The sequence below is a fragment of the Juglans microcarpa x Juglans regia genome, chromosome 1D (assembly GCF_004785595.1).
Source record: "Juglans microcarpa x Juglans regia isolate MS1-56 chromosome 1D, Jm3101_v1.0, whole genome shotgun sequence".
Classification (NCBI taxonomy): Eukaryota; Viridiplantae; Streptophyta; class Magnoliopsida; order Fagales; family Juglandaceae; genus Juglans; species Juglans microcarpa x Juglans regia.
Window position 1 is genome coordinate 36,780,833 of NC_054594.1, and position 17,007 is coordinate 36,797,839.

Below are 17,007 nucleotides of genomic sequence, written 5' to 3' on the forward strand. Positions count from 1 at the left end.
AAACTATTTTGTCCCCCGCTCTTTTGGCCTCTCCACCTCTCTCTCCTTGAAGAGAATGCATATTCTCTCGCCCCACTCTCTCCCGCCGGATATCTAACGAGCATCACCGCCAATCCAGTTACGCGTGCTTTCATCATCACTGCCCTCTGCCATGGGCCTCCAGTCGCGTCGTGAGTCTCTATCCTCACCCCACGTAGCCTGCAGGCCCGACTACCGCGAGGCCCTTGAGGCTGACCTTGTGTGGCCCTTCGGCGAGCTTCGTGGCATTGACCGCGACGACATCCGGGAAACTGCATACGAGATATTCTTCACTGCGTGTCGGTCATCCCCGGGATTCGGAGGTCGTAATGCGCTCACGTTCTACTCCTCGAATAACCAAGAGTGCAACGGGGAAGGGTCCGGGGGCCAGAAGCCGTATGGGGTGGTGATGAGCCCGACGAGCCGGGTGAAGCGGGCACTCGGGTTGAAGATGCTAAAACGGTCACCGTCGAAGAGGATGGTGTCGGGTGTGGGGGGAGGTGGCACCTCTGCTGGGACGAACCCTCCGTCACCTATAGCGCACGGGAGCAGCTCCTTGTCGTTCACGGTGCCACAGCCGTCGAGGCCGAGACGGCCAATGACATCAGCGGAGATCATGAGGCAGCAGATGCGGGTGACGGAGCAGAGCGATACCCGGCTTCGGAAGACGCTAATGCGGACCCTCGTTGGCCACGTACGTATTGAAACGAGTTGTTGGCATAGGTTATGTGAATATTATTTTAATGTTGTTTTCTTGTTCTTATTTAGTTACCTTCTTGGTTTTCCCCTATACATTTATGCTTAATTCGTAACTAACAAGAAATGTGCATAAAAACTACTAAACTAGTGATGATCTTATATTTTTAAAATTTAAGATTTTTCGTTTTTTGAATCCTTGGCTTTTCCGTCAGCATCATAAAGGTATAAGAAATGATCATAAAAATATGAGATCCTGATCCCCATTAAAATACACCTACCCGTTGTTTCATCTATATATATACAAGAAGTTATACTTCCACATGCACCCTTGATTCGCTGGTTTCAATTAGCTAGTAGCTTTTTGTCACATGTACGTACAAGGATTAAAAAAAAAAAAAATAGAGAGATACTGTAAATTTTTGTCAAATCTATATTTAATTTGTTATCATAAGGTATGAAATATCCGATCCATCAAGTCAATTTATAAGATTTTTATAACAAAATTGTTAGTGTCAAGTACTATTTTGCAAATATAAAATAAGTCCATGATCTCATGCTATATTATTATTTGTAAAATAAAGTAAATGATTGTACCCATTAAAAGACTTGTTTTTTGGGCTGATTGATATTAATGCACTTAATAATAAAAAGTGGATGATAAATTAATTTTTATTCGTTTATTATCGCATTATTAGAAGATGGTGAAAGGACGAAGGGGGTGGGTGATATATAACATTTCTCATTTGAACTTTTTCTTGGCGTGAAACAGATGGGTAGACGTGCAGAGACAATAATTCTCCCAATAGAGCTCCTTCGCCATCTAAAGCCACCCGAATTCAATGATTTCCATGAGTACCATCTCTGGCAAAACCGGCAGCTTAAAATCCTCGAGGCAGGGCTTCTCCTCCACCCTTCAATCCCTCTAGAAAAGTCAAACACCTCTGCCATGCGTCTAAGGGAGATTATCAGAGCTGGAGAGACGACACCAATAGACATCGGGAAGAATTCCGACACCATGAGAACACTTGCCAATGCCGTGGCTTCGTTATCATGGCGAAGTCCAAATGGAACTCCCACAGATGTTTGCCACTGGGCTGATGGATTCCCTCTCAACATCCACATCTACATTGCTCTTCTTCAATCAATCTTTGACCTTAAGGATGAGACACTAGTCCTTGACGAGGTTGATGAGCTTCTAGAGCTAATGAAGAAGACGTGGTCAACATTGGGAATCACTCGACCTCTGCACAATGTGTGTTTTACTTGGGTGCTATTTCAACAGTATGTTTTGACTGCACAGATAGAACCAGACCTTCTTTGTGCTTCCCAGGCTATGCTGTACTTAGAAGTAGCAAATGATGTCAAGAGACCAAACCGAGAGTCCGCATATGTCAAGATCCTATCCTCAGTATTGACTTCGATGCAAGGGTGGGCAGAGAAGAGATTGCTTAATTACCATGACTATTTCCAGCGGGGAAATGTTGGCCAAGTTGAAAACCTTCTTCCTTTGGTGTTATCGGCCTCAAGGATTTTAGGGGAAGATGTTACAATCACGGAAGGGGCAGGACGAGAGGAAGGAGAGATAACTTTGGTGGATTCGTCTGGGGATCGTCTTGGCCACTATATTCGGTCATCCTTGAAAAGCGCATTTGCCAAGGTTTGTAATTTAGACCCTCTCCAAATTTCTAGTTCAAGTTTTGGCATAATGCATAGTCATTGTAGTCTTTGATTGATAACGACAGATAATCAAAACTGGGAACATAAAAAATATGAAACAAGAAGCAAGCGAGGCTCTATTTCAATTAGCCGAGGAAACTGAAGATTTAGCATTGAAGGAGAGGGAAATCTTCAGTCCAGTACTTAAAAGATGGCACCCAACTTCAGCTGCAGTTGCTGCCGTGACGTTGCATAATTGCTATGGGGCTGTGTTGAAACAATATTTAGGCGGGGTGTTCGAGCTCACGACTGAGACAGTCAGGGTATTTCAGAGGACGAGAAAACTGGAAAAGCTATTGGTCCAAATGGTTGTTGAAGACTCAGCTGACTGTGATGATGGGGGCAAAGCAATAGTACGAGAGATGGATCCATATGAAGTTGATTCAATCATATTGAACCTCTTGAAAAGATGGATCAACGAGAGGTTGCAGAAAGGGAAAGAGTATCTCCAACGAGCAAAAGAATCCGAAGTAAGTTTCTTAACTTTAGATAAATTTGGCAAAGAATCTAGATTTACTTTTGAAGAGTGAGCAAACCTCTAAGTGGGGCAGGTGCCACAGACTGAATGGTTACAATTTGTGTTGCAGACATGGAATCCGAAGTCCAAGTCAGAGCCGTATGCGCAATCAGCTGTCGAGTTAATGATGTTAGCCAAGGAAACTGTAAATGACTTCTTTGAAATCCCAATAGAAATTACGCAAGATTTAGTCTTTGATCTTGCAGATGGTTTGGAGAATCAGTTCGAGGAATATGCTACATTTGTTGCATCATGTGGTAAGATCTTTCACTTTGTTGTTTAATTGTTTTCCCTTTAATGGGAACTCCTGCATTGGCAGAAAATTCCTCTTTCCTCTCTAAGTTATCTGGTGGTATTAGTACCAAGAGCATTAGAGAAATGCATGGCATTTTTATTTGCATTAGCGCGAAGGTTATTGCAATTCTCTAAAAGATTTGTGCCATGTATATTGCTTCTTCCTCACCTCTAACATATATTTTCAGGTTCAAAACAGAGCTATATCCCCACACTTCCTACTCTGACTAGATGCAATCGAGGCTCAAAGTTCCTTCAGTTGTGGAAGAAAGCTAGCCCATGCAGTGCTGGTGTCGAGGAGTTGCACCAAAATGGAGAAAATGAAGGTCACCGTACTCAATCATCAACAAGCCGAGGAACACAACGCCTCTACATCCGCCTTAACACCCTGCATTATCTTCTTGCCCACCTTCATTCCCTTGACAAAACCATCTCCCTCTCCTCGCGATCGGTTCCTTCAGCTCGAAAACGTTTCGCCAATGGCCGAAGGTCCAATAACAATTCCTCTTCATACTTTGATCTTGCAACCAGATCCATCCAAGCATATTGCCAACGTATCTCAGAAGTAGCTGCTTACCGCCTCGTCTTCCACGACTCAAACTCTATATTCTATGATAGTCTCTATGTCGAAGATGTAGCCAATGCACGGATTCAACCAACATTGGGCATTCTCAAGCAGAATCTCACTCTTATGACTACAATTCTCACAGACCGAGCCCAAGCCCTGGCAATAAAAGAAGTCATGAAGGCCTCGTTCGAGGCATACCTTATGGTCTTGCTTGCTGGAGGAAGCTCTCGGGTTTTCTTTCATTCTGATCACGAGATAATAGAGGAGGATTTCAAGGCGTTGAAGCAGGTTTTCTGCGCTTGCGGAGAAGGATTGATAGCAGAGGAAGTAGTGGAGAGGGAGGCCGAGATTGCGGAAGGGGTAATAGCATTGATGGGTCTGTGCACAGAACAACTGATTGAAGATTTTAGCATTGTGACTTGTGAAACGAGTGGGATTGGAGTTTTGGGTTCAGGGCAAAATTTACCGATGCCTCCAACAACTGGAAGGTGGAATAGAGCGGATCCAAACACAATACTGAGGGTGTTATGCCATAGGAGTGATGCAGTAGCAAATAAGTTCTTGAAGAGGACATTCCAATTAGCTAAAAGGAGATGAAGACATTTGTTTTCGCGTATATTTGAAGCAGAGAGATTGGATTTGTGATCTGATTCAAATGCTGGCTTCCAGCCGTTACTGTGAAAAAACACAAATCAAGCAAATGTTTGGGGTTCATAATTAGGTGGAAAAAACCTTCCTGAACTTTGAATGCAAAAATTAAGAAACTTGCTGTGGATCGAGAGAGAGGGCATTAATGTACTATTTTTTGGCAGTGGCCTTTGTGTTCTTGGCATACCCAAACCACCAGTCTAATGATCTTTTGATGATTGTGTTCTTGGCATGCATTCACGCCCCTAAATTCTTTTTCTATTATCAAGATAGTGTAAACGTTACATTCTCCTGACTGAGGTAAAGCAAAATCAACCATAGAATATCTTAATCCAAAAGCTATACAAACCAGTAGGAACACTATGATCAAAGGCCTGTCCACAAAGCTGAATATCGGCCTTGACTTCTTTTTTTCTTTCATTGTTTCCCATCACCTATGGTCCGATCTATTCGGCCAATTCCTATTGGTTTACAACCTTGACTGTCGTCCCCTTCAATTCTTCTGTAAGCACTTTTATTGAATCCGAAATTTCAGCCTTATAAACATAGAACTTAATCACAATCAAGAAGAAAATGAGGTTAAGGATGCTTAGTATCACAAAGAACGCATAATAGTAATCGAGATGAGAAGCATTGATGTTGTTTAGAATCCATCCATGGTGACCATGCGCCTTGGTGATGTCAGAAACTGTCGAAAGAAGGAAACTACTCAGGAAGTTTCCAATTCCTAGAGTAGTCATGGCATAGGAAGTCCCCAGACTCTTCATGCTCTCTGGAGCTTGGTCATAGAAGAACTCAATCTTCGCAACCTCTAAAAATGCATCTGCTGTTCCCATGAGCACAAACTGAGGAATTAAAATAAATATGGTCAAAGGAACTTGTCCTCCATTTTCAACTAATCCATGTTCCTTGGCCACCCTGAGTCTGTATCTCTCGGTTAGAGATGCGATTATCATTATTATAATATGAAAAACAAGGCCGATACCCATTCTTTGAAGGAGAGTGATACCTCTAGGGATTTTAGTCCACCTCTGCATAATCTTCACAAAATACCTATCATAGAGGACGACACTTATAAGCATGGATATGGTAACAAACCCAGCTAAACTTGCTGGGGGAATCTTGAAGCTGCCAATGCTTCTATCAAGGGTGGTACCCTGCTTGATGAAAAGTGTATTGATCTGAGCGCCCATTGTGCTCGGCACAAGCATGGCCACTAAGATTGGGATCATTCGTAACATTTGCTTAGTCTCCTCTACTTGTGTAACTGAACACAACATCCATGGACTAGTTGAGCCAGTTTTCACAGAAGCTTTGGTAAGGAATCTGCTTCCATGCGAACATGAAGATAGTTCAAATAAAAACAGTTAATTCCCAAACTATATATATATATATATATATATATATATATATTCAGTACTTGCCTATATTCCAGGTTGCACGCACCTTAAGGTCGGGGTAGAATCAATCCTGAACTTTCCTTTCCTTGTATACTCCTCCAAGTCAAGTTCATAGAGCTCTTTAGGATCATTAGGTACAGACACATGCGATTTCCTTATAGCAGCCACAATAACCTTGGCCATTCTTGTGAAGGGACTCCCTGAGGGCACCTTGTGCCTATAGAAAGGTGTTCCAGCCAAGAAGATTACAATGGATATAGCAAGTCCAGTAGTAGGAAGCCCATATCCTAAGCTCCATCCTACGTTGTCCTGTATGTACACAAGAACTGTATTGGCAAAGAGCGTCCCACTGAAGATGCTGAACATCCACCAGTTGAAGAAGGAGAGCTTATGCGCCTTCTCCTTGGGGTCGAAATCATCAAACTGGTCAGCCCCGATGGTGGAGATGTTCGGCTTGGTTCCACCTGTTCCCACGGCTAAGGTATATAGAGAACCGTAAAACACTGCTAGCTGCAATGTCGAGGCCTTCTTGCAGTTCTCTAAGTCGGCTTCTAAGCAACGAGGGGGTTTTAGGCTAGAGACTGAAACTGACAATGTTAGCAGTGACATTCCCTGCCAATACAGTGATCAAGCATGTCAATTTAGCCACAATAAACGATTCTCGATCCCAATTTGAGCAAAAAAAATATCATAATATTAAAGGCACCACCCCCTAATTTTTATTTAGTTTTATTTAAATTAATGAGATTAAAGTTCTATTTTGTCAACAAAAATCCAAGGATTGATAGCAAACCTTCTGTAATAATTCTATCATGTATATATCTTTCTAAGATTAAAAGAACGTACATTTTTCTCACTATCTGCCAAAAAAACATCACACATACAAAGTACTTCTTACATTTGACCATATTTTTTTTTATTCACTTAGGAATCTTTGTCTCTCTCTTGTGATTACCTCAGATTAAGGTCCCTGTCATGATTTGTCCAAAAGATGACAAGGTGATTTTAGGAGAGAAAATGAAACAGAGAAGTAAAGTCGAATATGATCCACATAATTGGACTTCCTCAGAAACTCTTCCCAAAGAGGGTGATGAGCTCTGTTGGATCCCATGCACTCTTCTATCTCTATCTTTCTTCAAGTCAGATGATCCCTACCATGATTACCATTAAATGGCAAGGGAACGCGGGCCTCCCCTTCTATATATATGAATATCATGTGACAAGAGACATGCAACGGTTTTCATTTAACTACTGTTCCATTTTATTTTAAAATAATTGCAACCAACTCAGCCAACTTGCTTTCCTTTTGTTTCCCCCGATCCTCGTGTATCCCCATCCTGTTCAGTTCGGTATATTATTATTCTGTCTATGATATATCATACCTTGGCAACATTCTTATTAAAAACGGTGTCTATAACATTAAATGTTATATCTACGCATGAGAAGCACGCATGCACTCTAAATTATATCATTATATCTCCAGTCTTTTCATTTAGAGAAGTATTTTAGCCATATATAGATTTTATAAAAGTAAATTCATAAATTAATATGACTTAATGTACGTCAGATTATAAAATAGATCTAACAGATTGCATGAAACCACTTCAATTTATAAAATTATTTTTGTAAAATCTCGTAATTTATGTCTAACACTTTTCATATATTCTTTATTATTGCATCATTTCAAACTAAAACAAGTATTTCAATGCCCCAAAAAGATAGAACATACATCTGTATCATGATAAAAGAGTAAACGTTAATGGTAAGAAAAAAATAGAGATGAAAATATGACATATTGTTAAGAAGAACTGACGTTTGGCACATGCGAAAAAACCAATGTTCTTTAATTGGACGTGCATGCGTAGGACCAGACAACAATCAAGTTGTGACATAGATATTGGTGGTCCACTTGCCACTAAAGTTACAGACTAGCAAGCAAAACAAGCAACTACTGCCTTATAAAAACAAAGTTCCAAAGTAGTCAAACGTTCATACTTCAGAAGGCTTTGGACAAAAATAGACGCATCACCCAATGCAAGTCCAAAATGGAGCATTGAACAGGGAAAAATAATTACAGAAATCCGATAAACAAGAAAAAGGCAGAAAACGAAAGATTCCGATTCAAAGGTTCACATGGTGCATGCGAAGACTTACCGAGATGTAAATAATGGAGGCAATGACAAACGTCCAGTATCGGCCGAGATGAGCATCAGCGACGTAAGCACCTAAAATTGGGGTCATCCAAATAGTTCCAGCCCAATTGGTAACATTGTTGGCAGAGGTGACTGTGCCCTGACGCAACTTCTCTGTTAAATATATGATCATATTGGAAGATATACCGTAATAAGCCATGCGTTCAAACACCTCGTATACTGCACAAAAACAATAATATTGAGAAAAATGATCAGTCACGATTAATAATATACGCGGCTCCATCGGAAAATATGCATGACAGGTGCCAACCAACTGATAGGAATAAAATCTCCTTTCGTTAATAAGTAGTGTTACATATACTTAAAGTTTTACTTACAAAACTCATTTTATTAATTTTCTTTTGAAATTTTAAATTTTAAATTTCATAATTTTCAGCACATCAAAATATGTGGAGAAGTAAGTTTTTTTGTAATTTTTTATTTAAGTATATTTAACATTTTCCTTTGTTAATAGATATTACACAATGAAGAATCTGAGACCGAAACAAACAAAATGAAGAAACTGAGACAGATCTAGAAGCAAACAAAATTCTTTTGCAGAAAAAACAATTGGATCAAGAGCAGTACTACCCATAAGTCTCACATGCTGCATATTTACTTAAAAACATATCATTTTACCTTTCTTATCCTATTTTACTTATAGACATATTTGGAATCATTTTCATTACGTAGTTAAAATAGTAAAATGACATGTTTTTAAGTGGGTGTGCAAGGTATGAGGTTTATGTTTAAAATTTTTCTTGGATCAAACATGTATTGATTCTAGATGTGTCATACTAAGAGAACTATTTCCATCTTCTTCAGCAGCAGCAATAGAAGGTATATCTTATGCATGCAGCTTGCTGATCCTAAGAACAACTTACCACCCAAGGTGTTATGTTCACCAAGTGGAGCAAATTAGTAAGTGCAGGAAAGATCATAATTAATCGAATTTCAATCTTAGACCATGCAAAGGGCATTACTATTTCTTAAATTTAGATGTATACCATCAGTACTTTTAAGTCTCCCAGTCAGATGGAGATTAAAAAAAAAAACACTGGAAGAAAATCCCAGTTTCGAGGAGCCATTGCAGAGACGAGTGGGACACGGTGCGGTATGGAAACATGCCGAAAGTGAGCAACTTTACGACTTAAACTTTACGACTTAAGAAATTCAGTGCCCTCGTAAATTGGCTTCCAAGTTTAACGATCTAGACACAGGTGACGTGTATCCCAACTTATATATATGCATATACATGTGTAAAGTGGATTGTGCGTAACGAAATCAAGGCTCGATGCTTTTTAGTTGAGAAGTGGAGAGAAATGGAAAGGGAAAGAGACTAGAGAGGTTACCGACAACAAACCAGCAAGCAGTCCATCCACCTCTTTTGGATCTAAGGACTGGGTTCCCTCTCAGATCCACTGTCCCATCCTGCGTGTATTCATCCAGTGCCAGCGGAGCTTCCTCTGCCATATTTTTTTGCTCGCCGACAGATTTACAGTGACATACAAGAGATTATACAACCCCACCTGTTTGTTCTTTTTTCTTCAGTCTCAGCTCCACTAGTCGGTGTCCAACCTTACCTCACCCACTTTCTAATTATTTATAGACCTCAATTTGCCATCCATATTAATAATAATATCTTTGGGATTTTTCGGCCTCGGCTATTAGCCTATTACTTACTTGCAACTGCGAGTAATGTGGACCAGTTCAAAAGAAAAATAAATACTGACATTCATCTTCTGGACGATGGATTTGCACTCACAATTTTTTTTTTTTTTTTCTTTAAGGTGTCGAAAATCATTGATTTTTTTATTTGGGATAGGTAAGTTTTTTTTTTATATTTACTAAAAGAATAATTTCGTATATAATCGTGAAGTGCGAAAAATTTATATAATTATTTTAAAAGAAAATAAAATTTATTATTAAAAAATTAATTTTTTTCATATAAATTTTATATTTTATTTATTTTTTAAAAAATAATTACATAATATTTATAATAATTATAAATATTTTTTCTCATTTTATAGTGGGATGTATTTCGTTTGAATTTTGTGGTTACGAAGTTTGTCCACGTATCGAAAACTTCAATGCTCAATGAAGTTTATTTTGGTGGCACAGGAATCCGGCGCGCAACGATGAACGACGTCCTTCTCTTTTTTCATTGGATGACAGTAAATGTTTGGGCACCAACTATTGTGCACTTTATGATATGCTTTGAATTCATTTAATCATTTCGGTATGGCATCTGTTTCCGTTTGCTGTAATAAATTTTCTGAGATATACAATGCCATTAATGCTCATAATAATTATAGGAAAATACTATTCTAGCTACTCATTTCTTTCGTTGTGATTTTTTATTTTTTTACTTTTATTTTGTGATTAGTAAATATTTTTTAATAATATTATAAGTTTTTTATTTTTTTAAAATATATTTAAAAATATTAAAAAATACATAAATAAAAAGGCAAAAAAGAATAATAAAAAAATCTTATAACTAACGATACCTCTCACGGTAGATGAGAACGATGTTGTAGTGCCACCCATAATTATAATAATGGACATTTTAAAAGCTTTTCAGGAAAACGATCAATAATGAGCTCGATGGTATCGGTATTATACGAGTAATGGGACATTAAATCAACGTGCAAGACATATCATTGGGTGCAATAAAGAATCTCATTGTGTCAAATGTGACATTTTTATTATTTGTAGATATTTATTTATTTATTTTTATATAAAATTAAATTAAAAGTACACGGATAATACCTCGTCATAATAGTAAGATGAGAACATCAAAATTAGAATATTTCTTCATAGAATATGCTAATCTCATCAGAATTAATTCCCTGAGAGAAGACTTGAATTAAAATCTTCATTCTTTCTTTATGACATCCTTTTTATGACCATTATTTTATAGAGAAATCATTTTTGTAATTTTAGAGTATGCAATTGATCTTGTGCACTTTCTTTAAAAAAAGAGATAAATTTAGGATTCATATAAAAAATATATTCAAGATCTCTATTGTACAGCAAGAAATGAGGGTGGTCTGGTACGGCTATGCATACATCCATGACAATGATCTAAGCCCAAATTTTCATAGTGGACTCGAAATTGATTCTTTCTTTCCTTCCAAACTGTTGTGTGATTTTTGGCATTAACAATTGGCGCCGTCTGTCTGTGGGATCTTAGTAATTTTTTACACCAAAAGCAGGAGAAAGACGATTTTTCGGCGTGGTAAATCATCTAAGACTGAGCAAATAAACTTTTCTCCAAATAAGTATTTTCAGATCCTCCACTCATACTTTTATTGGAGACACTGTCACTAAAATTGAACGAGTGATCATTCTCTCACCCATGTGGTTAATGATATTGTGCACTTTTAGTGCATAGTGCGCAAAACACAAGCACCCAACAGGCCAGGAAGATGAACTATCCGGCCACTTGAGTTGCAAGGGCATTTTACAAAAAGAGAGAGGGTGGGATACACTGAACGCGCACGTGGGCACAAACCAAGTGTGCACTGGTGCAACGTGGTGGTCGTGCATGGCATAAACAATGCCATGCATGTACCACATCGAGTGCATGTTACTATGCACCCAAAGGCTCGTGGTGTTCGGCCGTGAGCCCAACTGACCCTCCGATGGTCCCCACTTGGACAGCCAGAGGTTTTTGGCAGCAACCGAAACAGCCCCCGTCCACGAGGGTCGTGAACAGTGCACCTTATCTTGCATAGGGGACAGCAGCTCCGCCCATCAACGGCGTGACCAAGGGAGCTCGCCGACAGTCACCTTGTAGCCCGCAGGCGTCGTCTGTCCTTGCTAGTCTGGTCCCCAACCATCGAGGTGGGCAAATGGAGGCTCACGGCTTTTGCACTATGGGAGCACGTAGCTCGCTCACAGCAAACTGTTGTGAGCCACTTTGCCCGCCGGCGGTCATTGTGGTGCTCGCCAGTGTCCTCTGCCTGCTAAAGGGAGGTCTCTGACATCCATGACTGACCCTGATGGCCTTTCGGCCATGCATGCAGTGCACGAAATGTGCATTGGACTCCTCGGCCAACTCACGACAAACTGCCGTGAGCCGCTAGCGCTCATCGACGGCCCTCATGCACCTTCTGAAGATGCCATGGTGGTCCCCGACCACCATGACTGACCTAGCCAGTTTCCTCAACCACGCACCCGTGCAATTTGGACTCATTTGCCAGCTAAGGGCTAACTCCTCGGCCAGAACCCTCATGGGCTAGTGACGACCCAACCAATGTCCTCGGCCAGTGATGACCCAACCAATCTCCTCGCCCACGACCATGCACCATCGCCCTTGACTCCTAGCCCACAGATTAACCTTTGTTAGCCATACTCCTCGCCTATGACGACTCAACAGAACTCCTCACCCAAGCTGCCCAGCAACTTGACGACTAAACGCATCGACTGTGGTATCTCCTCATCGCCCAAGCTATCCAGCGACTTGTCGTCCATGCACCTCATCGAAGCTGTCTAGCGACTCATCTTAAAATTTCAATGGAACAAAAATTTGCACACAACGACTAAAAGACATCGGTTTGTCTATTTTTAAATATATGTGAATTCGATTTTTACTAACAAAATTGATTCTCATAGCTCGAAACACCAGCTACACAGCCACACTCAGGCACCGCTTGGACATCCAAGTTTGTCTCCATCAGAATTGACTTCTTGGAATTAACATGCACAAGGGCACCTCGGATCTCTATCACTGTCGAAACATGGCAGCTCATAGGCAACCCCAACGCACCTTAAATTTTCTCTACGATCCAACGGGACAATTAAAGTATGTAAATCTCGCACTTGTGACTGGAAATTATTTATGCTAACTGGTTTGGCTTCTGTAGCTCGATTATGTTCCCCAACTTTTCGCACCGACTCCCGTACCCCCAATAACGAGAAGACCAGGGGAGCCGAGAATCGTGTGTCCATGGCTTGCTTCATCCCTTCCCTCAGTCTACAAATTCGACAAGAAGACCAAGGGAGTAAAGCACCATGTGTCCCTGGGATTGCCTAATCCTTTCCCTCAGTCTACGTGTAACACCCCCTTCCCGTATGCTAGGAGTGCCACGTATTTTCCATAAAAATAATCCGGTAATAGATCCCATAATTTCATAATTTAAAAAAAAACTGAACTTTTATTATGCGGAAAAATGTCTAATAAAACTGTCTTCCAAAATATTAAATGAAATAAACTGAAATAAATTCATGTCATAAAAACATGTTTATTTTAGAAAGTCTGAACTAAAAAAAATAAATGCTCCTTCTACTCCTGGCCTGCCTGCTCGTAATCATCATCTTCACCTGGGTGGTTAAAAACATTGAAACAAACTAAAATGAGTCGATGACTCAGTAAGAAATTTATCACAACGTAAACGTAATGAACATAAGATTTTCATAACAACTTTCATACTGAGCTTAAAAAAAATTCATGACTGTTCATGCTGATGTTTATGCTATGTATGACTATCTTAACTGAATTAACAAACTGTTCTGACTGATTTAACTGATTTATCTGACTGGCCAACACACTTAACCCTGTGTGCAAGGTTGTGCACCGGCCCCACATCCCGCGGCCGCAAGGGGAGCCGCTGATAGTATTCTGACATACTATGGTGGACCACGACTGAGTTCGTGGCTTGCACATCCACCCTGAACTGAACTGCATTGGTACCATGCATCTGAATGGCCATCTTATTAACTGATCTGATATTATCTTACACTTGAATTTAAGATGGCTTACGTGTCTTATACACATGAGATGCATGACATACTACATACATAATCATAAATTCTGAATTTAAACATGATGCGGAATGACATGGTCATATGCTATGCTAGATGACATGCTTGCATATGACATGAGCGATTCATAAATAGTGGCTATCAATGAACTGGCTTGGATAATACATACATATAAGCTAACTGTGATGATCCTAATTTATGATCAAATTTACTTACCTCGATGCGTTTCTTCTTGAATAATACTTCGTAACTTGAGACTTATATTCAATAAATAACTATCACTAAATTGTTTGGAAATAAATAAATACTAATATCTTACTTAACTAAATTCGAAATTCTAAAATATAGTCAAACCAATATTTGTTTAACACTAAAATCAATAATTCATAGTATTTATATTACTTAAAATACTAATTTATAATTTAGTAGAAATACTCGAGCTATTTTAAAATAATTCACAAAAACTTAAATTCTTAAACTAAGTTTCATTTCTCAACATAATTATTAAATCTTATAAGAAACTTAACCAATTCCACTAAATTCTTAACATAGAAATTTTATTAAAATCTTACTAAATTGACAAAGGAAATTTAACTCAAACATTAGACTTAACATTATGCTTTAAAACATATTTCTAATTCTTTAAACATTTTTTTATTAAAAAAATGAACCTTTAATTAACTACATTTATTTAATAACTCAACTAGTAATATTAAACTCAATAAATTTCACTAAAATAATTATTGAAATAAAATAAGATCATATTCAATTAAACATTATTATAGTCTGTAAAAAGGGTTAAAAACTCTGGCCCATAAATATAATACTGTACAACATGAGCCCAAACAGGAAAATAAGCCCATCCCAACCCCATACGGGCCTAAGGCCCAAGGCCCATCAAAAAGAAACCACGGCAGAACCGAATACACGGCCAAAACAAAACACAGAGAGTTTGAGATAGAGAGAGGGTCTGCGATGGAGGAACTCACCGAGGGAGAGGGGCTGAGGCGATGGCGGCACTGGTGGCTGGGAGTGACCGGCGGCGCGACTGAGGGCTCCTATGGTGGTCGGCGCCGAGTGAGAGAAAGAGAGAGAGAGTTTAGAGAGAGGAACTACTAAACCGAAACCAAGAGAGAGAGAGAGCTGTGGCGGCCGAGGCCTTACCGGAAGGGAGTGGGTGAGCTGGGGCTGAGCTAGTCGGCAGTTTCTGGTTCCACGGGTGGTGCTTTGATGTCCTATGGTGGTCGGCGGCGGTTGGAAGAATCTAAGGCTTAAACGGCAGTGTTTTGGTACTCTGGGTGTTTCAGAAGCAGATGCTTTGGAGTGGCTCACGAGATACTCTTCTCGTACGAGGTAAGCGATATATATAATGGTAGGTGATAGAGAATTAGAGAAACCCTAGAAGAGCATAGACGTGCATGAGTAGAGGAATACACGGCACTAGAGTTGGTGTTCCACTAGGATGCTAGCAAAACAAACAAAATCACCGAGAGAAACATACGGGTTGGGAGGTTTGAAGTTCTCAACAGAGGCTAACAAAGTGATGAGGTTCGGTGACTAGAAGAAAAAATTTAAATTTTAAATTTCAAAACAAAACCGTAGTAACAAAATCTGATACACTTTAGAAATCCTTATTAAAACAAAACTCCAACAAATCATAAATCGCAACTATAATAGAAAATATAAAGATAAAGTACATATAAATTCTGATAAAATTATAATCATAAAAATATAAATTCTAAAAATATAAGTTTACTAGAAAAATTACTTATATACCCTAAAACCAAAACTGGTATGTCACACTACGAGATCAATAAGAAGACCAGGAAAGCTAAGCACCATATCTCCACGAACTTGCCTCTTCCCTTCCCTCAATTTACAAGGGAGGACGAGAAGAACCATGGGATGACATCTCACCATTTCCTCAATTGAGTTCATCTCTCGGAACGTCCCAGATCTGCACTTGCATCTTACGTGGTCGAGTACACCTGCCGCCTAACTCCACGCCTAGAAATCTTCATCACTTACAGCAAGTGAAAAGGATAACCAGGACCCACTCCTGGGATTTATTTCTCTACGAACCTCGGTGGATCATTTTGACTCCATATTTTATATTTAAAGATTCTCAATGTCTTTTTTGAAACAAATGATACTTAAGAATCGCGGGCAACTGGAATGAGTAAAATATATCCGGCCCAGAAGAGTCTAGCCTAAGGGGGGAGATCTCATCACTAAAAAGCAAAGGAAAAGAGAGGAATGAGAGACAATGAGGGGACAAGGGAAATGAGGATGTTAGGAGAAATGGACAAGACGAAAAAAATGAGAAAATGGAAAGAAGATAGGATTTCAGACATGCAAAGGAAAGTCGATCAATTCTCACCACTCCTTAAGGGCACTCGAAAAGAGTTGCACACAAAAGGAGAAGACAGATAAAAGGAAACGAACAGACTACTCCAAGGGAGTCTTCGACTTCTTCTTCAGTTTCTTCAACCTCTGGAAAGAGGCTCCAGCGAGAACATCTTCTCCAAAAAAATATATTCAAGATCTCCGTTGAGAAATGAGGGACCCTGAGAGACTGTAAAACAAGTATATCATAGTGGATTTCTCCTCCTCAAAAATCTAGTGGACATAAGCTTTATGCCGAACCACGTAAATCTGTGTGTCTATCTCTCTTTTACATTCTCAATATTTATTTTTTATTCACTGTCATGGACGTATGCACAGCCGCATCGGACCATGTCGGTGGCTCCAGACCACATCGATCAAGGCCCAAATTGTCATAGTGGGTCGAGAATGACTATTTCTCCCCTTCAAGACTGTTGTGTGACTTTTAGCACTAACACATTCCTCTATATCAGGCACCACCTATGGCCAACTTCTATCAAAGTAATATTCTTCATGCATGTGTACGTCTATTGAATAAAGTAGTACTCTATATGCCTAATCATTATCAATCAACAGACACTGATCTTACGTCCTTACCATGATCTTTTCTATCAGAGCATGATATAAAAGAAGGATGTTTTCCTTTCAAATATTTGGGAGTTCCTATTATTTCAGGTAGACAGAAGATTGTGCATTTTGATGATTTGATTGCAAAAGTACAGGCCAGGTTGGAAGGTTGGCAAGCTAGATTGTTATCCAGTGGGGCGCGGTTGATTTTTATCAAACACGTGCTCCAAAGTATTC

At 39.5% G+C, this 17,007-nt stretch overlaps 2 protein-coding genes across 4 annotated transcripts; one reads left to right on the plus strand and one right to left on the minus strand.

The window, feature by feature from the left end:
• The first annotated feature begins 11 nt into the window (after positions 1-11).
• On the plus strand, positions 12-4,772 carry LOC121266435 (protein unc-13 homolog). The gene is made up of 5 exons (XM_041170253.1): positions 12-712; positions 1,487-2,374; positions 2,460-2,903; positions 3,021-3,207; positions 3,433-4,772. Exons 1-5 carry the CDS (start codon positions 152-154, stop codon positions 4,407-4,409), a joined length of 3,057 nt encoding a protein of 1,018 aa, XP_041026187.1. The 5' UTR covers positions 12-151; the 3' UTR covers positions 4,410-4,772.
• Positions 4,697-9,642, minus strand: LOC121266446 (protein NRT1/ PTR FAMILY 5.2-like). Of its 3 annotated transcripts, XM_041170280.1 has the most exons (5): positions 9,405-9,641; positions 8,015-8,232; positions 5,907-6,472; positions 5,617-5,786; positions 4,697-5,513 (listed from the first exon to the last, which is right to left on the minus strand). In XM_041170280.1, exons 1-5 carry the CDS (start codon positions 9,523-9,525, stop codon positions 5,503-5,505), a joined length of 1,086 nt encoding a protein of 361 aa, XP_041026214.1. In that variant the 5' UTR covers positions 9,526-9,641; the 3' UTR covers positions 4,697-5,502. The 3 variants fall into 3 exon arrangements, with proteins under 3 accessions (XP_041026214.1, XP_041026198.1, XP_041026206.1); XM_041170264.1 differs by having other exon boundaries at positions 4,697-5,786; positions 9,405-9,642; XM_041170272.1 differs by lacking the exon at positions 9,405-9,641 and adding an exon at positions 8,851-8,992 and having other exon boundaries at positions 4,697-5,786.
• Between the last annotated feature and the right edge of the window lie 7,365 nt (positions 9,643-17,007).

Excerpts from the sequence above, each read along its gene's own strand:
- LOC121266435 (XM_041170253.1), top strand. The coding sequence starts at position 152 with ATGGGCCTCCAGTCGCGTCGTGAGTCTCTATCCTCACCCCACGTAGCC. Across the intron at positions 2,904-3,020 it reads AACGAGCAAAAGAATCCGAA|ACATGGAATCCGAAGTCCAA; the intron begins GTAAGTTTCTTA and ends TTTGTGTTGCAG. Across the intron at positions 3,208-3,432 it reads TACATTTGTTGCATCATGTG|GTTCAAAACAGAGCTATATC; the intron begins GTAAGATCTTTC and ends ATATATTTTCAG.
- LOC121266446 (XM_041170264.1), bottom strand. The coding sequence starts at position 9,525 with ATGGCAGAGGAAGCTCCGCTGGCACTGGATGAATACACGCAGGATGGG. Across the intron at positions 6,473-8,014 it reads CCTCCATTATTTACATCTCG|GGAATGTCACTGCTAACATT; the intron begins GTAAGTCTTCGC and ends CTGTATTGGCAG. Across the intron at positions 5,787-5,906 it reads GATTCTACCCCGACCTTAAG|ATTCCTTACCAAAGCTTCTG; the intron begins GTGCGTGCAACC and ends GCATGGAAGCAG.